The sequence below is a fragment of the Canis lupus genome, chromosome X, assembly GCF_048164855.1.
Source record: "Canis lupus baileyi chromosome X, mCanLup2.hap1, whole genome shotgun sequence".
Taxonomy (NCBI): Eukaryota; Metazoa; Chordata; class Mammalia; order Carnivora; family Canidae; genus Canis; species Canis lupus.
The window spans coordinates 41305158-41332423 of NC_132876.1; the positions used below are offsets into that span (position 1 = coordinate 41305158).

Consider the following 27266-nt stretch of genomic DNA (forward strand, 5'->3'; position numbering starts at 1 on the left):
CCCTGTTCTGCTGCTACATTTGCCTTTCTCTAAAGCATATCATATACCTTGGACCCTGAAGAAGGTTTAAGCAGTTCTGAGTTCAGGTGACGGGTCCAAAGCCACATCAAGTTGAGAGTGAGAGTAGGCATTGTGCCCTTGGCCTCATTCACGTACAAAGGCACAAACCCTCACTTCCTTGGTCCTTGGAGGCATCACATGGAGAAACTCCCCAGGCTTCCTTCTTCTGATTTGCCCCCTTCTTTATCCCTTTCTTAAGTCCTCTCCCCTTTCCCCTTTTCTTTCCCCACATCCCTGCCTCTCCTTTTCTGAGGCTACATGTCCCATCCCTCCCTACAGAAGTGATTGTGTCCATGTCTTTTGCTGCCTCTGGTGTTGGGTGAATGCCAGTGACTTTGCTCCCCTGCCCAACGTCTGCTGCATCTGCAGAGGGGAAGGGTGAGCTCTTGTCTTTCTATCAGATTTCATTAAAAAAATGTTCCCACGCTAGTTGAAAAGCAAAGTGGCATAGAGGTATGCAAAGAAAAAGACTGACTTCTTGGTCCACCCTCATTACTCATCACACCCTTTAAAGTAACCAGTGCTAACAGCTTGATGTGTATCATCTCACATCTTTCTCTACATTCTTACAAGTGTGTACTTGGCCGTGTATCTCTTTTCCCCATGGTAAATAAAATATTTAAATGAGATTATAGCCAATGCATTACTCTGCAACTTGCCCCTCCAAACCATAGGTCAGTTTGTTGTCTTTTGATCCTGTGAGTGGTGGAGTTGAATGAACTCTGATGTATGGGGAGGAAGCCTTCCAATTTATTTTGTTTTTAAACATTTATTTAGTTATTTTAGAGAGAGAGAATGAAAGAGGGAGGGAAGGGGCAGAGGGAGAGGGAGAAAAAAGAATCTCAAGTAGACTCCCTGTTGAGTGCAGACCCATACAAGTGGCTCAATCTCAGGACCCTGAGATCTTGACCTGAGCTGAAAGCAGGAATCAGACACATAAAAGACTGAGCCACCCAGGCACCCCAGCTTTCCACTTGAGACTGTGGATTCTACAGGGATTAACTTTCAACTCCCTCTCTCTCAATGGGGTTTGTAAGAAAGATTCATATTTCTCCTCTTAACATAACTTACAACTTATTACTTGTGAGTCAATAACTGTGGCCTCGTAGTGCATTCACCTGAACTTTCCCTTCCAGCTGCCTAATGGCAGATGATTATTACAGTGTATTGCCTTGACAGCTGCTTCCCCCCATTCCTGGCTTCCCCCAGGCTGGGCTTTATAGGTTGGCAGTGATTCTTGTTGTTCTCTACTACATACTGTGTACCCTTCCAGCGCTTAGCTATCTTAGACAGAATCAGGATGCCCAGTTTCCACAACTGGACTCAATCTCCAGTCCTTGACTCCTGGCACCGCACTTGTATATCAAGTTCTTTATTTGTCTTGCTAGGTTATTCTGGGCCACCTTATCCTTTGGCTCAATTGCATATCTGTTAAGCCTGTTTCCTTCTTCACCCTGCCCCCTACCCCAAAGCTGAGGTCAGTGGACAGCTGGGGCTTCTGCGCAAATATCAGGACAGGGCAAGTAAAGCTGGTGGAGTCCTAACTGGTGTCATTTGTGGCCATTGCCAGGAAAGCCACATGCTGGCTTCATTGCCCCTTTTGCTCAGGGTACGGCATCCCCACATGTATCATAAAGTTATATAACTGAGGTCCATTGTACATGGACCCAGATTGGTGTGTGCTCATTTTTTGAATTAAATCCCACCCCCCACCCTCCACACATTCCAAAGACAGGTATAGATTTTTCCCCTCCACACCATTAGGTGCTCCAAGGTCTCCTTAAGTCTTAAAGTGGTCCTGGTAGGTAGGCCCCTTATGGAGGGGTTTTACAGTGTTCGACTGAAGATTCATAGCACACTCTACTGAATAACTTTACCAGTTTGGGGTCCCTGCCCACTTCATCTTTACAAATTCTCTCTCTCTCTCTCTCTCTCTTCACCCCACTACCCACTTCAGTCCTCAATGGTCAGGTGTGGAAACTTCTCTGATGAGCCAAGTGATTTATTTGAATAAGAACCTGAATAACAGAAAGGCTGGTAATATCCCACCCTCACTCCCTTCCATGAGGGCAGTGTGCCTGGTGATAGTGCCCCTCCTAGGGAGCAACTGAGAAATCTATAGGGATGCTTTTGGTTGTCACAATAATTGGGGGACGTTATTAACATTAATAATAGTCAACCTTAGTAATGCTCAGAATCTTCCCACACAACAAAAAATTGTCCCATAAGACTCTCAAATGCTCTGCTGGGTAGTCATGTGGGTACACAATCTGATTATTGGAGTTCAGAGCCTAATTCTATGTTAAGTACAAACAGAAAGAAACTTTTAAAAGGTTTCAAAATGGATTGAATTTTCCAGGAATGTAACTACCACATAAATTGAGGGAAAATTGTGCCGTGTTTTGTTTGAAACTTTGCCAAGAATTGTTTGCCACTTTGGAAAACCACAACACTGATCAGTTGTGGTATTTGAGTTGACAATACTACAAATCTTTATCAGTCTGCATTTCTGCCTGTTGTACTCACACAGTTGCTTCAGCAAAAAAGTGCAAACTACTGAATACTTCAGCATTTCTCTAGTGAAATCGTAACCAAATATGTATATATTGAAATATGAATGACTGTATTCCTCACACCTAATTTTCCTTTCTCTCTCTAAATGTATCTATTAAAATCCATAATAATATAATAGTACTCATGAATTCACCACTCAAGAAATTAAGTATTCAAGAATACTTAAATTATTAATAATCTATATTTATTTACACCATCCTACTCTCCTCCTAAGTCCAGGGATAATCAGTATCCTGAGTTTTGTGTTTTTCATACTTTGCTTTAAAGAATAGTTTCATTACATATTTATGAATGCCTAAAGAATATTTCTTGAGGTATATAAATGATGTGCTACTGGATAGAGTCTTCTCTTGGACTGTCTTTTGTCCTGACCATAATGCTCCTAAGATCCATCCATGTTGTTTCACGTAACCGTATTTCATTCATTCCTACTGCTTCAGGATATCCCATAATTATTTCTCCAGTTCCTTGTTGAAAACATTTGGGTTGCCACCAAATATTTGCTATTATCAACAGTACTTACATGAACATTTCTATTTTTGGCTCCTGATACACATGTGTAAGACAGCAGACCAAGGAGTGGAATTGCTGGATTATATAAATACAAAATAATGCCAGGTGGTTTCCCAAAGTGGGATTTGACAATGACACAAGAAATAGATAGGAGATCCTATGTAGTCACATCCCCGGCAACAGTTGGTAGTATCAGACATCTTAATTTTTGCCATGGGCTTAAAGTGGTTTCACTGAGGCCTTAATTTGCATTGCCCTGATTACTCATGTTGTTTAGCCTCTTTTGCCGACCCTTTGTGTTTCTTCTGTCAAACGACTTTTCATTGCCTTTAGGCCATTTTTACATTTGTTTCATTTTTATTTATACTTATTTATTTCATGCTAATGTAATTCACATACAGTGTGACATTAGTTTCAGGTATACTATAGTGATTCATCAAGTCTATACATTTTTAATTTGTAGAAATCCTTTATATTTCTAGTTAGGAATCCTTTTTTGATTGTCTATATTATAAATGTCTCCAAATTTGTTGCTTACATTTTCATTTTCTTTATGGTCTCTATTTTAAAGATTTTATTTATTTATTACTCAATCCCAGGACCCCCGGATCACGATCTGAGCCAAAGGCAGATGCTCAACCACTGAGCCACCCAGGTGCCCTCTTTATAAAGATCTCTTTTGACAAATAGAAGTTCTTGGTGTTAATGTAGTCTGATTTCTCAGTCTTTTTTTATGGTTAGTGTTTTTTTGTTGTTCAAGAAATCCATTACTATCCCCTATCCTTGCATAGCATAACATAGAGAGTTGTCAGATCACCATGTTGTACATGTGAAACTAGTAGAACACTGTGTGTCAGCCATACTTCAATAAAACAAAGAAAAAAAAAAGAAATCCATTACTCCCTCAAAGTCATAGAGATATTCTGTTATGTTTTAAAAGTTTAGCTTTTCACATCTGAGTCTAAAATCCATCTGGACTTTGTGTATGGTATATAACAATGATCTAGTTTTGGGGGTATATGGATAACCACTTGATCTAGACCAGCTATTAAATAATCACTCCTTCCTCAATAATCTGCAGTGCTACCTCTCTCATACATCACAGTTCCATATATGTCTTGATCTATTTCTAAGCCTTATTTACTTCTATTGGCCAATTGGTCAATTCCTGCATCAGTAGCATATACTGTCTTAATTACTATAGTTTTATAATAAGTCTTAATATCTGTTCAGGCAAATCTCCCCACCGTTTTATTCTTTTCTAGGTGTAATCTTGGCTAGTCTTGCTACTATATTGTCCCATATACATTTTAGAATCATTTGCCAAATTCAGTGAAAAATCCTGTTGGGATTTTGATTGGAATTTCATTGAATCTAGAAATTAATTTGGGGATAATTGGTATTTTTATGATTACTGAGCATGCCTATTGATGAGCATGGTTCTTGGCTCCATTTATTTAAAGCTTCTTTAATGTCTTTTTAAAATTTTTAAAAATTATTTATGATAGTAACACAGAGATAGAGAGAGGCAGAGACACAGGCAGAGAGAGAAGCAGGCTCCATGCACCGGGAGCCCGACATGGGATTCGATCCCGGGTCTCCAGGATCGCACCCTGGGCCAAAGGCAGGCGCTAAACCGCTGGACCACCCAGGGATCCCTCTTTAATGTCTTTTTTAAAAGTGGTAAAATTTTCTTGGTTAGGTCTTGTATTCTTTTGATCAACTTTGTTCTAGGCAACTTATGTTTTTTATTGCTGCCGTAAACGTTTTTTTATTTTTTTAAATCACTGAATTTTCTAACTCCTTGTTGCTAATACAAAGATGCAAATGATTCTTGAAAATTGATATTTTAGCAGGTTACCTTGCTAAATCTCTTATAATTTGTAGATTATTAAGGGTTGTTTTAATCAGATGATTATATTATTTGCAAATAATGATGTTTTAGTTTCTTCCTTTCTAATTCATATCCTATTCATTTATTTTTCTTACTTTTACTTTTCTGACTTATTCTTTCAATACAGTAATGAATATAAGCATTGATAGTAGGCATCCATGTTATGTTTCTGATTTTAACCAAATATTTCCAACATCCTCCTTTCAAAAATCATATTTATTGTTTGTCTTCTTTTGTTTTATTAACTGCTGCTTATCAACTTCTTTTTAAATAAATTGCTGAGTACAGTTTGATAATATTCTTTTTTCAGTTTGATAATATTCTTGCTTATAATGTTCTTATGTATATTAATGAGTATTAATGAGTATGAATGGCTTATACTGTCCTTTTCATACAGTGTTTCTTCAGTTTTGATATCAAGGTTGTACCTAACTTGAAAGGAGTTGGGGAAGAGTCTTCCTTTTTCTATTTTCTGGAAGACTTTGTGTGAAATTAAAGAACCCTATCCCTCGAAAATTTGGCATAACTAAAATTTAATATCATCTAGTCCTGTTGTCTCGTTTGGGACATGAATATAAATATTATATTATATTATATTATATTATTTTGTTAAAGTAAAACATAGATACAAAAAGCAAAAAGTGCACAAATCACAAGGGTACAGCTTTATGAATTTTTACAAAATGAATGCACTTGTGTAGCCAGCCTTCAGAGTTAAGGAGGTCCTGATACCTCAAGTGAACTTCATTAAATTCCCTCAATTAGTTTCAATGTAATAAAGTTGAACCTAATCAGAGGTAAGCTTTTCAAATTACAATCATTCTACAATTATGTAACCAACCAAAATATTTCCCAAAATAAAATTATCTAATCTTTCTAAATGAAAACTTCTATTACTTTGCACATCATACAAACACGTTCTTTGGGATCTGGGTAGAAGGCCACATTACCTTAGTTTCCTTGTAGATATGGTTTGCTTTCTCTATGTCTCTCCAGTAGCTGTATAGGCCTTCTTTGTGGAAGGAAACCACTATAAGGGCTATCTTTTTTTTTTAATCCAGAAGATGTGGTATATGTATACAATGGAATATTACTTAGCCATTAGAAATGACAAATACCCACCATTTGCTTCGACATGGATGGAACTGGAGGGTATTATGCTGAGTGAAATAAGTCAATCGGAGAAGGACAAATAATGTATGGTCTCATTCATTTGGGGAATATAAAAAATAGTGAAAGGGAATAAAGGGGAAAGGAGAAAAAAATGAGTGGGAAATATCAGAAAAGGAGACAGAACATGAGAGACTCCTAACTCTGGGAAATGAACTAGGGGTGGTAGAAAGGAAGGTGGGCGGGGGGTGGGGGTGACTGAGTGACGGGCACTGAGAGGGGCACTTGATGGGATGAGCACTGGGTGTTATTCTATATGTTGGCAAATTGAACACCAATAAAAAATAAATTTATTAAAAAAAAAGAGTGAGGAGTTCCATGTGATATGCTTTGGTCCCTGAGATCACTAGACCTCTAAATTTTTTATTATGTGAGATGATAAACACGATGAATGTTCTTAGTGTTTAGCCAAATTGGAGCCAATTGTTCCCTGACTTTTTTCCTAAGAATTCCTCACTAATGTAAGGACCATTGAAAACAATCAGAAATATCAAAATAACTGAAAGACACTTATGCAATTTAAATATGAAGAAAGCAAATATGAGGCAATTTAAATATGAAGTTACCTGAATTTCCTGAAAAGCAAGAGTAAATAAAGCTACTTCAGAGATTTAAAAAAAAAAAAAAGGGCTATCCTTACACTGAAGTCTAGAGTGTCCAGACGATTGGCCTTGCAGTGTGAGGAGAGCAGAAAGACAGCATATATCCCTGCAGTGGGTCCAAGTGTCATGTATCAAGTAATCTGTGAAAGCTCAGGATTTTAATAGTTACTGAATCTGAATATGTTGGTTCTAAATATGATTTAGCGCACATAATGGGAGAAACAGGCTCCCTGCAAGGAGCCTGATGTGGGACTTGATCCCAGGACTCTGGGATCACGCCCTGAGCCGAAGGCAGATGCTCAACTACTGAGTCACCCAGGTGCCCCAAATTAGGTAATCCTAATAGGCTAACCCTGATAGGCTATATCAAGGATCCTGTATTAGACACAGGCAAGTCTAACAGGTTGGTAATGATAAGGTGGCCCAAAATCGAACTTAGAGTCGGGGACGCCTGGGTGGCTCAGCGGTTGAGCATCTGCCTTCGGCTCAGGGCATGATCCCGGGTCTGGGGATTGAGTCCCGCATCAGGCTCCCTGTGAAGAGCCTGCCTCTCTCCCCCTCTGTGTCTCTCATGAATAAATAAGATCTTTGAAAAAAAAAAAAAGAACTTAGAGTCATAATCTCACTCTAAGAAATTCTTATGGATAATATTCCACTGAATAGATATACAGCACTATATCCATTCATCAGTTCATGGATATGGGTTGTTTTGAACCTTTGCTAGTATGAATAATGATATTCTGAACATTGGTGTACAAATTTTTGTGTGGACATATGTTTTCAGTTCTCGTGGGTATATACCTAGGACTGGAATTACTGAGTCATATCATAACTTTATGTTGACATTTTGAGGAACTGCCAAACTGCTGTCCAAAGTGGCTGCACCAATGTATGAGAGTTCCAATTGCTCTATATTCTGTATAACATTTATTATGGTCAGTCTTTCTTATTATAGTCATCCTATGGACATAAAGTGGTATCTCATTGTGATTTCATTATTTGTTTCCCTTAACATCTAATGATTTTTTTTCTGTGATCGATGAACTATTTGGAAGTGTTCTTTTTAAAGGTTTTTCAGGTGCATGGAGGACTTTTCATTCTTGCTGTTCTTGATTTCAAAACTGATTGCATGCTGGTTGAAAAATGGGATTTATAGGACAGGTATTTGCGGGGGGGGTTGTTAAAAATGCCTAGAACATGATTTTTTAACATCCTACGTGTTTGATACATGTTAACTATATTCTTCAAATGTCCTATATCTTCACTAATACTTTGACTTTTTTTTTCTTAAAGATTTAATTTTTTTATTCACGAGAGACAGAGAGGCGTCGACATAGGCAGAGGGAGAAGCAGGCTCCCTATGGGGACCCTGATGTGGAATTCGATCTCAGGACCCCAGGATCATGCCCTGAGCCAAAGACAGATGCAGCTCAACCACTGAGCACCCCATGTATATTATTGTAATTATTCGGGTATCTGAGCTTATTTCTATCATCTTAATTTTATGTCCTGTCTTTTCTCCTCTTACCTTTTTTAGAGAGATTGATCTTATTTCTGTTTATTTAGAAAATTATAGTGTTTTTCCTCTATTGGTTTGGAATTTATATTCCATTTCTGATTTTTTAGTGGTTAGTTCTGGAATTTTCCCAGGCACATGAACCTGAGCAAGGTTTAAAATCAAATAATATTTTACCCACATCACAATCAACACGAGAGCCTTTTAGAATGATTCAGTTCATCACACTCCCCTGACTTATCCAGCATCATAATTTGGTTCTTTTTAAATCCCCCAAATGAGACATTCCTTTTTTTCATTTAATACAAGCAGACAGTGTTTATTCGGAGTTACCATGTTTACCATTGTATATTCCCACCATTCCTTCTTGGGTCTGTGAATATTCTTATTTTATCTTTGTTTTGGAATGACACTTTCATTACATACTATCTGCTTAAGACACTCACTCCTACAGCAAAAAGTTTATGATATAAAGTATCACTGCCTAGCATGATGACAATCAGAGATTAAAAATTTGGAATTTGTGTGGAATTCCTGGAATAAGTTGTCTCAATCAACACTACCACTCTGTGCTTGTAGGGTCCAAGGTGCTGAATTTGGGCAGGGAAGCAGGGAACTTCTACATTGGGATCAGCTGAGCAGATAAAACATCACACGAGCTGGAAAGATGTGAGAATCAAAGCAAATTGGACTTACTGCCTCAAATTACCCAGACAACTACAAAACAAAACTTATTAGCTCAAGCATGAGAGACAGAACTGGGATAAAGTTAGAGTCGGGGAAAGAGAAGGAGAAAAAGAAAAGAACTTCCAGGAACCCTGTGAGTAAGACTAGGACCAAACCCACCATCCTCTGGATCCCAAACATGTTTTTTTGTCTTGGGTTTTTTTTTTAAGATTTTATTTATTCATGAGAGACACAGAGAGACGCAGAGACATAGGCAGAGGGAGAAGCAGGCTTTCTGGGAGGAGTCTGATGTCGGAATCCATCGCAGGACCCTGGGATCATGGCCAGAGCAAAAGGCAGATGATCAACTACAGAGCCACCCAGGTATCCCCCAAATAAGGTTTTTTTTTTTTCTTTTTTTTTTCCAAATAAGGTTTTGATTAGATTTTTGGTGGTGGTCTGGGGTGAGGGTTAGGGGTTGACACCTGGGGGGCTACTGTGGAAGACTGTTGTTCTCCTTGGCAGCAGAACCATTAGCCAAATGGTGCTGAGAATTGAAGCAATCCAGGTAACCTCAGTGCGACGACAGGAACATATTTTCACAGCATTTTCATCCAAAGAAGAGACTGACATTTCCCCAGCACTAGGGCTACTGGAGCCTTGTTTCATCTAGAAGCTGGGGCTCTATGTTACTCTGTAGGTTTAGAAAGGGTTCGCAGGAGGAAAGGTACTGCAGGAAATTTCATGGAACTGGTGCCTAGAATGAATGGTGTGTAACAAGATTCTTTCCACCCCTTTTATAACCAACATCAAAGCCAGGCTCCTTTGGTTGTTAGTAAATGACTGACAACTGGCTTTCTAAGAGATGAGGAGGAGCTCCGGTTTGTAGCATTTTCCAAGTTTTATGGTGTAAATACTTAAACCGTGGTTGATTTCAAGTTACCAAAGTGACATCAGTGAACACGGAATAAGGGGGACATGTGGAATAAGCAGACCTCACGGGCCAGAGTAAACTTATCCCTGGATGTAGGTCTTCTCACAACTGGGCCCTAGGCTGACTTGGAACAAGCAATGGGATCTGTGGTAGATGATGTCAGGGACTGAAAGCTTGGGTTGCAGATATAAAAGATTTCCAGGGGAAGAGGGCTGTAACGTGGAGAGGAAAGGACAACCTCTGGCCACTCACAACGGAAAATGGTAGAAAATGTATTCTTGACCTCTTACAGACAGAGGAGGAACATGGTGATAAGATGAGGAGGAACATGGTGATAACATGAGAGAAATGTTCCCATTTGGACTTGATGGGATGGGATCATACGAGCAGGCAAAGGTCAGACATGTGCTGGGGAACAGAGCAAAGCCAGGGTCTGCCAGCAAATGTCGGGCTGATGAAGGGGCCTAAGGTACATGCCTCTCTCTATTTTTCTGTTTACTACCAAACTGGAGAGGTGGAGAGAGATGTGGAGTGTGGGAAAGGAAATGCTGAGGATTTTGAAAGAAAGACAAAGGCATTTGAGATTTTTTTTTTAATCCTCAGCCTAGTGGGGCAGAGAGGAGTGATAGTAGAATGGCACTTTAAGGTGTTTGTGGCAGCATGAAAAAGAATTAGATTCAGGTATGCCTGGGTGGCTCAGTTGGCTAAGCATCTGACTTGATTTTGGCTCAGGTCATGATCCCAGGGTCCTGGGATTGAGCCCCGTGTTGGGCTCCAAGCTACGGTGCAGAGACTGCTTGTCCCTCTTCTGCTGCTCCTCCCTCATTCTCTCTCTGTCTCTCTTGAATAAATAATCTTTTTTAAAAAAAATCACTCAACCCTCCTCTGTCCAGAGTTCTATTTCAAAGCTTTTCTCCCTAATCTCTTGGTTTCTCATCTGACTATAGAAGAGAGTGGTGGTGGGTGGAGGATATCTCACTTCTCTCCATGGCACAGATTGGCAGGAAAGTCCACTGAGTTATGAACTCAGTGTTTGCTGGCCAGGTATACCAATGAGCCTGATATACATTTTCCTAAAATAGGAATGCAAAAAATAAAGTTAGTCCTCTATCTTACAACTTATATCTAGTGAAAAATTCAAATGAATCTAAACTTTATAAAAGCCCAAGAAAATAAAATATCCCCAAATGTATGTAAGTTCTGGAAGAAAATACGAGAGGATATATTTATAATTTGGGGGTAGGGAATACTGCATTAAGGTGATCATGAACATCAGAACTTAAAAAAGAAGAGTGGTATGTTTGAGCGAATTAAAAAATACATATATCTGCATGGCCAAAGGTATCAAAATCAACAGGATAAAGACAAAGAAAGTTTAGTGGAAAACTAGAAAAGAACATGAAGCAGTATTTCACAGATAAAGCACTATAAATGCTCATACTCACTCATGCTTAACTCAATCATTCATTTATTGAACAAATACTTAGTGAGCAACTACTATATGCCAAGCACTGTAAGAGATGCTAGGGAGGACACCCCGAGTAGCTCCGTGGTTTAGTGCCACCTTCAGCCCAGGGCCTGATCCTGGAGACCCAGGATCGAGTCCCAGGTCGGGCTCCCTGCATAGAGCCTGCTTCTCCCTCTGCCCACCGCCCCCCACCCCGTCATGAATAAATAAAATCTTAAAAAAAAAAAAGAGGTGCTAGGGATTCAGCAGTGAACAAAATATGCAATTTCTCTGCCTTGGAGCTTACAGTGGACGGAGAAAATAGTAAAAACTAGATATATATCAGTGGTGAAAACTGCTCTGGAACAAAATAAAATGGAGTAGGGGGATAGAGAGTTATGAAGAAAGTGCTTTTTTAGAAAGGTTGGTTGATGGCTAATTTTATGTGTCAACTTGACTGGGCCATGGGTGCCCATATATTTGGTCAAACATTATTTGGGGGTATCTGTGAGGATGTTTTTGGATGAGATTAATATTTGAATAGGTAGATTGAGTAAAGCAGATTGTCCTCCTATGTGGGTGGGCATTGTCTAATCAGTTGAAGGCCTACATAGAACAAAAGGCTTGAGTAAGAGGGAACTCTTCCTGCCTGACTGAGCTAAACATTGGTCTTTTCCAGTATTTGATCCCTAACTGAAACATCAGCTCTTCTTGGGTCTTGAGCTTGTTGGCTTTTGGAGTGGAACTTATACCATCAGCTCTCCTGGGTCTCCAGCTTGCTGACAGGAGGTCTGGGAACTTCTCAGCCTCTGAGCCAATTCTTTATAATATTTCTCTCTCTCCTTTATAATCTCTCTCTCCTCCCCCGCTCTTGCTTTACCCCTCCCTCTTCCTCTCTTCCCTCTCTCTCCAACCCTTGATGATAGATAGGTAGATAGATAGAGATAAGATAGATAAGATAGATAGATGATAGAAAGATAGATAGATAGATAGATAGATAGATAGATAGATAGATAGATGATAGAATGATCTAGTTTATATGTATATCTGTATCTCTCTATGTTGGTTCTGTTTCTCTGGAGAACTCTGACTAATACATATAGGCAGGGAAGACCTCTGACTAGATGACATTTGAGCAGAAGAGAACTGAACTGTGGGGATGAGGTACAAGGTTATCTGGTGAAACAGTGTGGTGGGCAGGAGAAAAAGCTTTAAGGAGTCTTCCCTAGAGTGACCCACATTTAGCACAGAGGCCAAGGGGTTGGAATGGAGGGAGTACAAGAAAGATGTGATCAGAGAGACCCTGACTATGATGAGCAGGAGCCAAACCATGACGCCCTTTAAGGCCATTGAAAGAATTTTAGCTCCTACTTAGAATTACATGGGGAGATAGTGGGGGGTTTTGAGCAGAGGAGTGGCATGATCTGACTTGTGTTTTTTAATGGACCACTCTTGCTGTTGTGTTGGGAATAGGCTGGGATGGGACCAGGAAGACGAGGTAGGAGGCTTGAATAATAATCCTGGTAGAGACCAGGATGGTATTGGTGGAAGAAATGAGAGGTGGTCAGACTGTGGGGTGTGAGAGACAGGGAGGAGTTGAGGATGGCTTCAGGCTTTTGGCCTGAGTGTTGGAATGATGGAGTTGCCATTTACAGAGATGGGGCATGGTGTAGGTACAGCAGGTTGGACGACAAGATCAGGACTTCAGTTTACACATGTTAACTCCTTCCCATCTTAAATGTTTTTGTTGTATATACTTTAGTTTTCCATTTAAGAAAAATTTCCAAATTAGGATTTTGATTTGGAACATGGGAAAATTAAGTTAGAGTTGTCCATTAGACATGGGAATAGGCAATTAGTTTTCAGTACAACAATGGAGGTCAAAACTAGAGGTATAAGTTTAGGAGTTACCAAATTATCTAACAATTAAAGAAATACAAACTGAGACACACATTTTCTCACTAATGAGTTGGGCAAATTTTTAAAAATTAATGTGTCCAACATGGCTAAAGTTTTGGGAAAATGAGCACTTGTATCCATGTTGTGAGCATGTGAACTGATAGAGCCTTCTTGGAAGGAATTTTGCTAGTTTTAATCAAGATTTAAAATGTGCATATCGAGGCACCTGGGTGGCTCAGTGGTTGAGCATCTGCCTTTGGCTCAGGTCGTGATCCTGGTGTCCTGGGATTGAGTCCCACATTAGGCTCCCTGCGAGGAACCTGCTTCTCCTTCTGCCTCTCTCTCTCCCTCTCTGTGTGTCTGTCATGAATAAATAAATAAGATCTTTAAAAAATGTGCATATCTTTTAGCCTAACAATTGTACTTCTAGAATTAGATCTTCTAGATGTGCTCACAGGTGTGTGCAAAAATATATATAGAAGATATTTGGTGTTACACTGTAAGAAAGTAAGTGGAGACACCTGGTATGCCCAGTGACAGAATATGGTTAAATATGCTATTGTTCAGTCAGCCTGGAGTCCAGGTTCCCATTTAAAAATTGACCACATGATGATGGTGAAGATAATAATAATAATAATAGTATTTTTTACAATATTTTATTTATTTATTCATGAGAGAGAGAGGGAGAGAAGCAGAGGCACAGGCAGAGGGAGAAGCAGGCTCCATGCAGGGAGCCGGACATGGGACTCGATCCCGGGTCTCCAGTATCACGCCCTGGGCTGAAGGCGGTGCTAAACCGCTGAGCCACCCGGGCTGCCCAATAATTGTATTTTTTAACTAACTGCTTATGGTGTGTCAGGTACCACACGAAGTATTTTATACCTTATCTCTTTTTGCTACCCATAGTTCTTTTTTCTAGGCATTCATTCACGTAGCAATTATTTGGGGGCCTCCTATTTTGTGCTAGGTCTACTTAGGGAATCCATAAAAATGGTCTCACTTACCTTGGACCAATAGTTTGTAATTTCTCTAGGACTACAGTCTCCTTTGAGACACTGGTGAAAGCTATAGTCTCTGTCCTCAGATAAATTCTCATTTCCTTGTGAGATCACAGCCCTCCCTCTTGATGTCCCAGGTCTGTGGACCCCGGACTGGTTTCAGAATCTCTGTTCTGGGACTGTGGTGCGAGAACACACGAGACAAGGGTGAGTGGTGGGGTGGGACAGAAGGCCCAGGCATAAGGAAAAATCTCCAGCAGGCCAGTTTGTGTTTGGAAAGCATGGGTTAAGTGCAGATTTTGCTGCCAGGATGCTAAGATGCCAGCATTCTAGGATGCCAGGATGCCGTGGTCCCTTGGTGAATACTAACAGTGCTATCTGGGCTCTCCTCCCATCCCCCAGCATTGCCCGCCCCCATCCTCCATCTCTTGCCCCTGCCTGCCAGCCCTGGATAGCCTAAGTGTCTCTCTGTTCCCTCTTCAACTCCAATTCTCAGAGAGCCAAATGCAATCAGCCAGGACTCCAGCCTTCTGCCCAAGTGGCTGGGAAGCTTCACCCATAACCTGGGTATGGGGCTTTTCAATGAGTCCTTGTCTCCTGTTTCTTTTTCCCTTGCCCATGGAAGGTTCTGTGGCAATGGGCAAACAGGCTACTAGGGTACCTGCTTGAGAAGCCACCAGCCACTTACTCTCAATATTGACTAGTGGTTCAATTCAACAAAGGACAGGTGACAAAGACCCCTGGGTCAGTTTGGATTCTCTCGTAAGCAGATACCGGAATGGAGTTAGAAGTGAATGGTTGATTGTGGGTGGACGCCTGTGAAAGATAGAGAGGAAGCAGGATTGGGCAGGGAAGTCTCCAGACGTTGATATGTACCCGACACTCGTGAAAGGACAGAAGGGCAGAAGCAGAGCTGGGCGGACTGTGATATGGATCTGAGAGTCATGGCTAAGCCAGGAGACAGCTCCAGAGCAAGGATAACCCTTTGGAGAAGTCATGCAAGGGACTGAAATGGCCAAACTTTAGCATCTTTGCTATGTTCAGTCATTGGCTGGAGGCTGCCCCAAAACAGCATGGCCTCAGCTCCAATGCTGCAGCCCATCCTGCAGGCACTGCCACTAGAGGTTGTTGGCTTGTCCTCACAGCCCAAACGTTAAGTTCTTTCTGGAAGAGTGAGTTGAACAGTGTCCCTAAGCCACCACCACCTTTAACCCTAAGGACCAAGAAAATGCCCAGCATGGCTGTACCAAGACAGATCAGTGCTAATACAAAGTCTCACGGGGCAACATTCCCAAGACAGAGTTTGCAACTTTGCATGGGCCCCCTGCCTTACAAGGAGCAGGGGTGAGAGCAGCTCCGGCCCTTGGCTATTGTATTTTTCCCTCTAGACACTAGCCCCAGATTCACCCTTGCTTGTGACTTGTGTACTGAATATGCTTCTCCACGCTTCCCCTCAATTCTAAGAGCCTTCCACCTGGGGAGGTAAGGAATAAGATGCCCACAAAGACAGACAATGGGTGGGCGCACATATACATTGGGCTAAGTCTCCCTCAGACTTGGATTTAAGAATGTAGGACATGGCAATTCTAGGATCCACTACCATTCATCAAGTGTCTGTAATTCTATCAGAGTGGTTAAGGTCACCTATTCTTAAGGTCAAATGAGATAATAATGCACGCGAGGTGCTCAGCATTGCCTGGTACATGTAGGTAACTGGTTAATGGCAGTTAGCTATGTTATTACTGTGTGCCAGGCACAGTACAGCTTTTAGCTCATGCAGGCTTCACCATAAGTGAAGTATTGCAAGGTAAGTATTACATCCGCCTTTTGTAGATGAGGAAGGAGGGGCTGTGCTAGAGGATTATTAACTTGCTAAAGGATCACACAGGTAGCAAGTGGCAAGTCCCCACTTCACCTCCATGTCTCTGACTCCAAGTTGACCCATTAGCTCATACTGACACTACGTTCTAGTGCTTTCCTTGGCTGCTGCCAAAGGGGCTCTGCAGGCTGAGAGGTATGGGGGCATAAATGGGGTTTGGAAGTGTTCTCAGGCCACTAACAACTGGGTGAGAGTGGCAATGGAAACAAAGACCTCCCTCACTGTGAACAGAAGTTAAAAGAATGCATAATTGGTAAGATATTTGGGAGGTTATATGCTGGGCTCATTTATAGCCCACAGTAGAGTATATAGAAGTTTGCTTTCTGCAAGGGAGAGTTTGAGGGGCATCAATCAAATCCCTCCCATTCCTCACACACAAAACATGTCCAAAGAGCTCAGATTAGTGGCCGGTTGAGTTCCAGTATTGTTCCAGCTGCTTCCGGACCAAGTGCAACAAGCCCAAGACACAGAAGCCAATCAATTCCACAGTGAGCTTATGAGTTAACAAACTTAACCTGAAAACAGAGGGTGGGGTGTGAGAAAATGACTCTTAGGGCAATGAAGTTCTAGATGGGATGGGAAGAGGGATTTGAGGAGAGGACAGGCCCGAGTCTGCAACTCTGGGGACCTTGGGAAGAAAAAGGAGAGCCCCAGAAAGGATGGAAGGAAGGGGCATGGAGGCAGGAGGCCCTCCAGTCCCTACTTTTGCCACTGACCTCCCAGAGATGCGTGAGTCTATTTGTTTGTAGCTTCAGCTCTTATTCTGCAAGTGGAAGGGCTTCCTTAACCACCAGGCCTTCCCTCCCCAGAGTGATTATAAATCTTCTGAGGGAGGCTCAATTTTTTGGTCTCTCTCTCCAATTTCCTTTTTATTTCCAGTTGCCTGGAAAGCAACATCTATCCAATTGTCCCCACCCCACCCTACCCCCTTGGCCCCACCAGCTCAATTTCTCCTCTGGTCCCTTCTCCCAGGCTTGCATTTTCTTGCTCTGGCAATACCCAAAGCCAATGAATTACTAGCTCTGAGATTGGGTCCAGATCACTGGCAATTCTGGGGGGCACCGACAGGGAAGATTAGAGAAATCAGTGCAAAAGGACAGGGGAACGAAGTTCAGGTGGCTCAGGAAGCTCAGGGCTCCCAGTGTTACAGACCCCTCTCCCTGATTTCCTGCCCTGGTGTAAGAGAATTGGAATCAGTAATGTTCCTGGCCATTACCGGCACACTCCGCCCCCCCTGCCCATACAGAAAGACCTCTCAAGAAGACATCTGCAAATCGCTATTCTTGCTTCCCTTTAAGGGCCTCAATCGCTTTTGTATGGGAAAATAGTCCTATAATTGATCTAATCTGAGCCTTGTTGGGGAGTTGAAGAAATCTCACAGGCAGTGGCAAGTTGTGGTTGTGGACGGCAGTCTCGGATCACTGGATTTTAGCCTAAAAGAAACAGAATTTGGCGAGAGGCCGAAGCCCATGACTGAGCCAAGAACATACAGCCATCCTCTGGTGCAGCTCTGTCACATTCTTCTCTTATTCAACCCTCATAACTACCTGGTGGGCCAGATAGGGCGAATCTTCATTTAACACCTGAAGACAGGCCCACAGTGCAGGAATCACCACAGGTCACACACAGCACAGCAGGCACAGATCAGCCCTAGAATACAGATCTCCTTTGGGTTTGGGGCCAGGATTGACTTCGAGACTACCACAGCCTTTGTTAAACCAGGGAGCCAATACACAAAGTCCAGAATGTTCAAGAAAAAAGGGAAAGGGGAAAATACATACAATTGACTTAAAATAGACCAAAACACAGTTTATTGCAGTTATCAGACTGCGTTTAGGGTGTTTCTGCCAGAATGCCTCCTCAATGCTATTCTTGGACACTTGAAATAGGGTGGCCTCCTCCTGATTTTGAGTCCTTTTCATCTCACATACACTGCTCTCAGATTCTGCCTAAAGACTAAACAGTTGCTCTCTTAGGCTTTGAACTTTGGGTGCAAGATAAGGAATGGAAGGAAAACAATGCCACCCTTTATGGCCTTCTGCAAATATGAGAGGAGGAAGTTTTTGATGTCTTGTAAGTCATGGTGACATTGCTTTTTGGAAGCCACCCCAACACCAAGCCCTACTAGAAAGTGACAGTTAAAATTACATGCTTGCTCCTTTTTGTCCTTTCCAAACTGCTGCTACAATCCACGAAGAAGTTGTAAAAATCTATTCAGCAGGCTGTGATCAGAATTAAAAAAATTATTACAATGAAATAGAAAGTACCAGAAACAACTTACAAGTAGTAGGCATGAGTTTTCTTTTGAACATTTAGTTTGTTACATTTATGCATCTGTGTGATGGGTTGTGATATTTCATACTTATTGTGTGTTAGAGCAAAACCTTTGAAAGCCACTGATCTAGAAGATGCATATGCCTCAATCCAGATGAAAGCTGTATCCTAAGACCCCTTCATCGGATATGTTACTCCAAGATGTTCCCTCTTTTTAGTGCTTCTCTAGGAAGCAAGACTGACCTATATGGTCCATAGATGGTCACCGAGAACTCTTTTACAGAAAGCTGCATTTGACAAAAGGGTGGAAAATATTAGAATACAGTGGTTTGATAGCTAAGTGTTTGGATGAAATATTTTCATTGTATAGAGCCAACTGTTAAATCCAAAAGCCAACTATGTCCTACCACTTCCCCCTAGATATTTATCCTTTATACCACGTTTGTCTTTTATATACCTTGTATTATTTTTATTATATACCCCTGTATTATCACATGCCCTCCTTAATGCCTGTCACCCAGTTACCCCATCCCCCACCCACCTCCTCTCCAGCAACCCTCCGTTCGTTTCCTAGAGTTACAAGTCTCTCATGCTTTGTCTTCCTGTCTGATTTTTTTCCATTCAGTTTCCGCTCCTTTTGTTATGGTCCCAATGGATAAATACCCCATATTAAATAACAAAAATCTGCAAGTGAAGTTCCCTTCTACTGAATTTCCTGCCTCAGTTTTCAGTCAATTCAGCAATATTCCAGAATAAGACAACTCATGGTATCTTCTTGCTTTTGGACTGCTTGCTCCTTTCCCAAACACCACATATGCCCTTTAACCTCACTGGGATTATCTTTTTTGACACATCCTGTATTACCAGGTAATTTCCAAAAACCAGGCACATGTTAAGACTACAATTCAACAAGGCTTATGCATGTTTAAATAAGGTCTGTAGCTCTTCCAGCCATACAAAGCTAGTCATACAAGTAACTTGAAAGAATCGGGAGTCATGAGTTACTAGTTCACAGCCTTTTCCTTTCACTATGACCAAATCTATTTATTTACTTATTTTAAATTCAATTAAAATATAAGTGCATTAGTTTCATATGTAGAATTCAGTGATTCATCAGTTGTATACAACACCCAGTGTTCATTCTATCATGTGATCTCTGTAATGCCCATCATCCAGTCACATGACCACAGATTTAGACCTAAGTAGACTCCTAATCATTTTTAGAGAGGAAATACGTTACTGCACTTCATCAGTATTATTGAAGAGGCCATTGATTGTGAGATGTGCCGGTATTTTTGGTACAACTGAGAAAAGGGGGGGGAAGCCAATTAAACTATGATTTGGCAGAAATTTAGGATCCATACCAATTTCAGGGATATTTAATTGTGAAAAATAAGTGTATTTGTGAAGAAATGAAAAGTGGTAGATAGTTTCAAGGGCTGTTGCCTCTTCTCACTCCCATCCAAGTGCCTAGTGACTTATTTTTAATGTAGAATTGACACTACTGGAACCATTCTTTCTGGAAACCAACTGTCTTTTGGCTTAACTGCCTGCTGACCCCAGCATTTGGGCTAAAGTTTCCCAAGGTTAAAATTTCCAACATCTCACCAGAAACCTCACCGCTACCTCAAACAGATGATCCCGTGAGTGATTATTTGGTAGGAAAAGAACAAGGTGAACTAGAGAGAAGACAAAATCTAGGTTGTCAACCACTGTTATCAACATTCTATTGTGTTTGTTTTTTAATCTGAAAAACTTTATATTGTAAAGAACTACCTCTTCTGGCGTCTCAAAAAAAAAAAAAATCAAAAGACCTTAAAACAAGCTTGAGAAAACTTGTCACAAGGCAAATTTTATTTTTTTCAAGTTACAAAAATATGTGCATGTCAAAAATAGTCTTAGTCCATACAAGAGTAGTTCCAGCCATTTAAAAGTTATACAGAGTTTGGAAAGAGCAATGCATACAGAAGTCTTAAAACATACAATATAACCACTCAATTCAGTTATTGCTAGTTATATGCAGCTTTTTACTTGAGATTGTTCTCTACCAGGGAAAGGTCAGTGTTAGGCACTGATTATTTGCTGCTGAAGGCATAGATGTAAACAGCCATTCTAAAATGAGAATAAGCTCACTCTGAGTAGACTATAATGTTTAAGTTTTGATCAGCAGTATAAGAGACTGTGGGTCTAAATTTCAGTTCCACCCCCTTTTCCAATATTTAATTCTATTCTGTTAACACATCAGAAGTGAAACATGCAGTTTGGGTCAAGGGTAAAGGAACTTCTGCTTTCCAAAGTAAGCGATAAGAAACCTTATATTTGAGTTGCAATGGAGAAACGAAGCTGGCACCTTTCACTTAAAAACACCGAAATGATGAACAAAAGCATGGAGAAAACTTTAAAGTTTTACAAAAACCAAAGCTAGCCTTTTCTCTTTATATGTCAAGATATAACATGAATCAATTTGTTCTTTTGAAGTGTAGGGGCTTATGAAAATCTGCTGTCCTCTATTTGCTCTTTAAAAAGACAGAGCTAGCCACATGACAGGAACATGCCTTACAATAGTTCTATTTGCTCAACAGAAAAACAAATCATATTAAATAATTTTAACTTTAAATAAGTAAAAAAGAAAGAAAAACACAGCCAACAGTGTAAAACAAAGAAAACACTTATTTCAGGGGGTGGGTAATACATAGGAGACTTCTGGCCTGAAGTTCACATGGAAGACTTAGAAGTGAAGAGTGTCCCGAAGAGAGAGCAATGGCTTGGTTTCCCACTTTCCTGTCAGACCCTGCAGGGTCAGGGTTATTGCTTCTCACACGTAGGACCATTTAGAAGGCTAATTTATGACTTAAATCCTAAAAATAGGCTACATTTTTAGGAGGTAGAAAACAAGTACCAAACATTTACCATTTGGCCACCGTTCTTAATTTTTGGCCAACCTTGGATCTCTCCATTTCTCACTCCCCATTCTCCCATTAAAGCTATGAGTCCTACTATCATTTGTTACCTAAAGTTACAAACTTGGAGCTGCCAAGAGAAATCTTTTTAAGTAGTTCTGCTTTTAAATCACTGAGTAATCCAATACTCAAGTATCAACTGGGAACGTTTTAGTAGATTCACTCTGTAAGAAAACATGCCAACATAAAACACTTAACACGAAGAAAGACTACCGAACATCTCTACGTGTTAGTATGTCAGAGTAGCTATGCAAACCTAAATTAGTAATGCCTTCACTGAATGGATTTGGAAAAGCCTTACATTACAATTGCATTACCAGCAATACTGAAAATAGGTATGTGTCTTACTAAGAAATTAAGCTAGTAACAATGACCAAAAAACTCCACTTTTTCCCAGAGAGTTACTTTGTGCTGATATCCCATAGATAGTATTACAAAAGAATTTCATTTTTGCAATAGGCTGGGCTCACAGTGAGTATATTAATACAGAGACCATGTGTACAGTATTACTGTAAGAATGTTATTAGTGAAATGTATATAAGGCATGTAAAAAACTAGCATTAAAGCTTTTAAGGGCAATGATCCAAACAGGCAGCTGCTAAAAAAGGTGCTGCTAGGAATAAAAAAAGTATTAAAGAAAACAGAGTTTCAGCACTTATTAGTTTATAGTGCTTCCATAATGAAATGAATTACTTCACATAAATTTCTGTTGCTGGAACTAATGGACCAAAGAAGAATGGACTTTTGCCCCCTTTTAAGTACTAGCCCAATCTTGGAAACGGAAGCAATCACTTGCAATCTTCCACACAGTGTTGTTAGGAGTAGACTGGGCAGTCAGCAGGAAGTTCTGGTTGAAGTAGTGTTGTTTGTTTCCATCAAACTTCACAATTCCACTGGTCACAACGAGAACTGTAGTCTGGGCCTGAGTAGCTTGCTCTTTGCCCACATAGAAAAAAAGAGATCAGTTTCTATCTCTAAGCAGATTTTCCGGCTTAAACTACATTGCTTCAAACACAACACAGAAAAAACCTTTCATAAACTTTCTTTGCCTTGAGGACAATATTGAGCATGTGCCCCTAGAGGTAGAAAATTATCATTTCAAAGCATATTAAAATTATTTTTAGTCCAGAAGGATTTAGGGTAAAGTTTCAAAATGAAGAGCTTATACCCAGCACAGGACCATTCGGTTACTGTATTCATTAATATTTCACAGGGCTTCTAACAGAGCTTTTTCTTATGCTTTCTTAAGCTATGAAGGGGGGAAAAATCACCCTAAACTACTACTTCTGACACTTAGGACCCTACCTAGAGGTTAATCTTACATATCGCATCAATCTACTTTGAACCAAATTCTCTCTTGCCAAATCATTTTTTCGTGTAACAGAATAAATTTCTTCCATCAAATTTCAGCAGGTTTTAAGATAATAAAACATATTAATCAGATATTGGTATAATTTTTTTCTGGAAACATTTCAAGGTACAAAACGCAGCTGTTTATATAGGGACAAGGGATAATTGGTCTTCTCCCATCAACCAAAATCCCATTAAGCCTTAATTTCTCACTAACTTCTAATAAACCATAAGCACACAATCCATCAAAACCTACTTGCGGTCCTCTGGAATGAGATGGAACTAAAGGAAGACCAAAAGTTTGATCTGACTGAATTTTTCATTTTTAAGTTGTTCAAAGAGTAATTGCTTCTATGGCTAAAAGTTGCTTGCTGCTTTTGGTGTTCAAGCTCAGTGCTCACTAAAGGAAAAAAGACGACACTGAAAGACCATGGTCTTACCATGAACTGGTTGGCAATCTAACATATTGACCTGGAACTCACTAGAAGGCAACATCTCAAAAAAATTAGCTAGGGCCTCCAGCCCTGTAACAACATTTCCATTCCATATTAAAGTGGCCTTCTCCAGATACAGCCGGGTTAGTGCCTTAAAGAAAAAAAAAAGGGAAAAAATGGTAAAGATTTCTGTTCCTGGGGAAGCATTTTATAGAAATGGATCGAAGGGTTACAGGAGGCATATAGACATTTCCATGGTTCTACCTACCTCCATCTCCTCTCTCCTCAGCGCCCCTCCCCTCCCACTAGAAGATAACGGGAACAAAGCATATGCCTTATCACCTTGACTTTAATAGATATCATCTCACTTTAGCCATGAAAACACTGTGCATCCAAACTAAAAGAGGGTTTTAGAGTTTTACTTTGTTTGCTAAAATGAATTAAATGATTACAAGCTTCAACCCAAACCAGTTTTAGTCTCCCTTTAGTTTCCAGTTCTGAGAATTCAAGATGTCAATCAGATTCCACCGGTACACTTCAGCCCTAGTGTTTATATACACGTGAGCCACTTAATGTTTGAGCCATTTGATGTCCTATGTTTTAGGAAAAATTCCTTTTACTACTACTCAAACAGCCTATTTTGTTCAAAGGAATCAAAAGTACTTGCCAATGCAGTCTTTGCTAAGTCAGGTAAGTTAAGGCCCAGATAAAGCAAAATTCAACAGTTAACCCCTTAGGCACAAGAGTTAGTTACAGGAGTTAAGCGTCACAGGACACATTTGCTTAATCCTAAAATTTCACTTGGATTAAAAGAACAGCCTGTTATCTGGACTCTGGTAATAAAACTATGTTGCCTTTTTTTTGCTGCTTTATTTTTGAAAGCAGCAAGACACAATAAACATCCATTGTCAGGCCCTTGCCCTTGTGCTGTACCAGAAGCTTCTTTTATCTTCTACCTTAAAAAAATAGAAATTCTTAGAGATTAATTTCTGTACATGCAGCATAAAGGAAAGCTCTCTAAAACAATCTTATGCCAATAAGAGACCTAGGCAAGACTCCAGCACATACTGAAAGTTAACTTAGAAGATAGGACTCAAGGATAAATCACAACAAAAAAAGCTGATGAAGTAACTTGCTCTGTTGAAAACTTAAGGTATCCAAGCCATGTGGATCCTGTTTGTGAGTGCCAACTACAGCTTTGAGCTTTAATCAGAAATTAATAATATATGAAATTAAACAGTTCAAGGAACATTCCCTGTAATGGCACACTCCTTCACTAGCACTGATACTGTTTTAAGTATACTGGCTGAATGACAGCTTAAAAAAGGTAACATATTTGAGTAAATATATGTCAAACCCCATGTCAAGTGCAGTAAGTTAATTCCCATTTACTCTCCCTAAAACTAGAGAATAAGAGAGATTAACAATTTACCCAAGGTCACAGAGTTAGGTAAATGCAAAGCTGAGAGAGGGACTCCAGAGCCCACATTTCCAGAGTATCATAACCAATCCTTCCCTTAAAAAATGCACTTTTAAAGAACAAGCCCACAGTTATCACTTATGCAAGTCAGATGACTGGATGGCTACAAAAAGACAAAAAGCAAAACAAAAAACCCTGGTACTTAACAAAGTGTAGTAGAGTCTATAAGGCTCACCCGTCTTCTTTTGTCCATTGTCTCATAGTAAATATTGACAAATTCCTCAGCAGCTCTACATGCCTGATCTACGTGAGTTTTAAAGTCCTAGAAGAAAAAATTCAGAAGTGCACATTACCACCCCTCCAACTCCTAACAAAGAGAAAACGAACAAAAGCTGGTCACGTATTTCAATCACTTTGTAGCTGCATACACAGTTCACATTCTTCCATCGATATTTGGACATTATAAAGGTCAGGGTTCAAAAGTTTCCAGTTTTTTTATTTTCCCCCATTTTAAAGTACATGTGTTTAGGACATACTCATCCCTCAATAGTGAATTTTTTTCTCATTTCAAATATGAATTTATGTTTGCTTGGTAACTGGTACTGGAAGTACCTTACGCTTCCAATATCTTACAAAACATTCACCTTAAAAAAACGATGTGGTCTGAACCTTATAAAGGGCAGGGTGGTGGTGGAAGTGCTGAATTCCCTCTTTAAGCCAGAACTCAGGACAAAGAGTTACTCAGTGGGGGAAAAAATGGAGTATAAAACGAAGTTTGATGAAATGCTTGAAAAACTATATAGTTAGGAAACTTCTACACATGACGGAAAAATTCACCGGCATTTGTAAAGAATTGTCGAACCGAAGGAGAGAAATGCTGTTGGGGTTTTTCTTCTGCCGGATGATTTAATAGGTACCTTTCTCCCAGCCATTCGCCGAGCCCAGCCTATTATTTGAATTAAGAATCCGTTTCATTTCCCTGTCAGGATATCGAAAGTCATTCAGAGAGGGAGATGATAGAGAATAAAAAATCGCAAGCCATAAACAGACCCCAACATTTCCGCTTCCCGCCAACTCTCATCTCGGGGTCCTTGGCAGCAACCGAAAGGGACTGCACGGACGCCAAGGGGTGGGGGCGGCGGGGGAATCTGTGGGCTCGCGACCCAAGGGGGCTACAGAAAGCGGGCCCCGCCCCGGAGCCCAGCGGGCCCGGCCCTGATTCGCCACGGGACCACGTGACCACCAGGCTGCCCGCCCCAGCGCCCCTCCCCTCAGCTGCCCGAGCCGCGGCGCCTCGGCACCCTGCAGTGGCCCCAGCACTCACCACAGACGTGGCCATGAGGGACCCCGAAGCAGCTTGTTCCGGCAGTGGCGGCGTCACTACCTCTTCACGTGTCGGGCGCCCTCGGCTGCTGCAGGACCAAAATTTAGGAAGACAGCTAAACCCGCCAAACGCCGAATTCTCTACCCGCCCATTCTCTCCCGGAAGTAGCTCGGTCCGTTGTTAAAAGCACCCCGATGTTCCAACCTTAAGTACACTTCCTTCAGTTCCGACCGTACCCTCCCATCTGCCTCCTCTATTCATTTGGTTGCTATTTATCTACTTGGTTGGGAAGAAAAAAATCCTCTGCTTTCGTAAACTAGATACTCCAAGTAAAAGTATCCATTTCCCTCACGAAGCGGGACAAGAAAAAAAAAATCTAAATGGCCCAATAGGGGGACTTCTTTGCGCCAGGAGGCGGGGCCAAGGATAGCAGAAGACCAACGAGAAACGCGAGGAGACACCTACTGGAACTGTAGACTATAGGAAAAAGGGGTGGAGTTTGGGGAGGGATGCCACCACACTGCGCATGACTGGCAAAGAACGGTTTAAAGTTCTGGAACATTCTGGAAGAATCTAGCCTCACTAAATCGAATCCCAACGGTCTCAGCAGCATTCCTAAAATTATTCATGATTTGGTTTTCTGCTATTCATAAGAAAAGGCTTATCAAGTTCCTTCATGCCCAAATTTTGGTCTCAGACTCCAAATGAAGATTAGCAAACCTTGCCATTCACCACCTTCTGCAGCCTACTTTCTAACTGCAACTAAAATTTTACTGCGTGGTGACCACGAGCAATGTAATTTTCTAAGCATTTTAATCGATATTCACTTATTACTTTAATAATGCTATGAGGTAACCATCTCCAGTTTATAGCTAAGGCACATTGTGATTAAGGAACCCACTGAGAGTCACAAACTAATTGGGGTTCAAGCTCAAGCAATTTAACTACCACTACAACCTGATTTCACTCTCCAGCATCCTTTAAAACCGTTCACCTCAAAGGCACCAACAGCTTCTGCATGGTTAAATCAATTAGCTATCGCTATAGTCTTACCTCGAATAGCTGGTTTCTGGCTCATCAAAATATTCTCTCCTTCTTTGGTATCTTCCTGAGTCCCTTCTATGAGCCCAGTCTCTTCTGAATCTTCTCATATTTGAATCTTATTGGCCCCCCACAGCGCTCCGCTCTTCAAACTACCTTCAACTGCAGGCAGACTGACTTTCTTCCCCTGCGCCCCTCTTACTGGCGTCACTTCCGGGGGTGTCTCTTATTTAAAAACCTCCTTCCTCCCACGTGACTTCAACTGCTATTCATATGCTAATAAATCTTCACGACACATCTCCAGCCCCCAC

General features: G+C 40.8%; 1 protein-coding gene across 4 annotated transcripts; it reads right to left on the reverse strand.

Moving 5' to 3' along the window:
• Window positions 1-20252: 20252 nt before the first annotated feature.
• NXT2 (nuclear transport factor 2 like export factor 2) lies at window positions 20253-27166 on the reverse strand. Of its 4 annotated transcripts, none has more exons than XM_072816356.1 (5): window positions 26968-27166; window positions 25915-26002; window positions 24826-24912; window positions 23177-23321; window positions 20253-22322 (listed from the first exon to the last, which is right to left on the reverse strand). In XM_072816356.1, exons 1-5 carry the CDS (start codon window positions 27063-27065, stop codon window positions 22141-22143), a joined length of 600 nt encoding a protein of 199 aa, XP_072672457.1. In that variant the 5' UTR covers window positions 27066-27166; the 3' UTR covers window positions 20253-22140. The 4 variants fall into 4 exon arrangements, with proteins under 4 accessions (XP_072672457.1, XP_072672458.1, XP_072672460.1 ...); XM_072816357.1 differs by lacking the exon at window positions 26968-27166 and adding an exon at window positions 26119-26137; XM_072816359.1 differs by lacking the exons at window positions 25915-26002; window positions 26968-27166 and adding an exon at window positions 25641-25768.
• Between the last annotated feature and the right edge of the window lie 100 nt (window positions 27167-27266).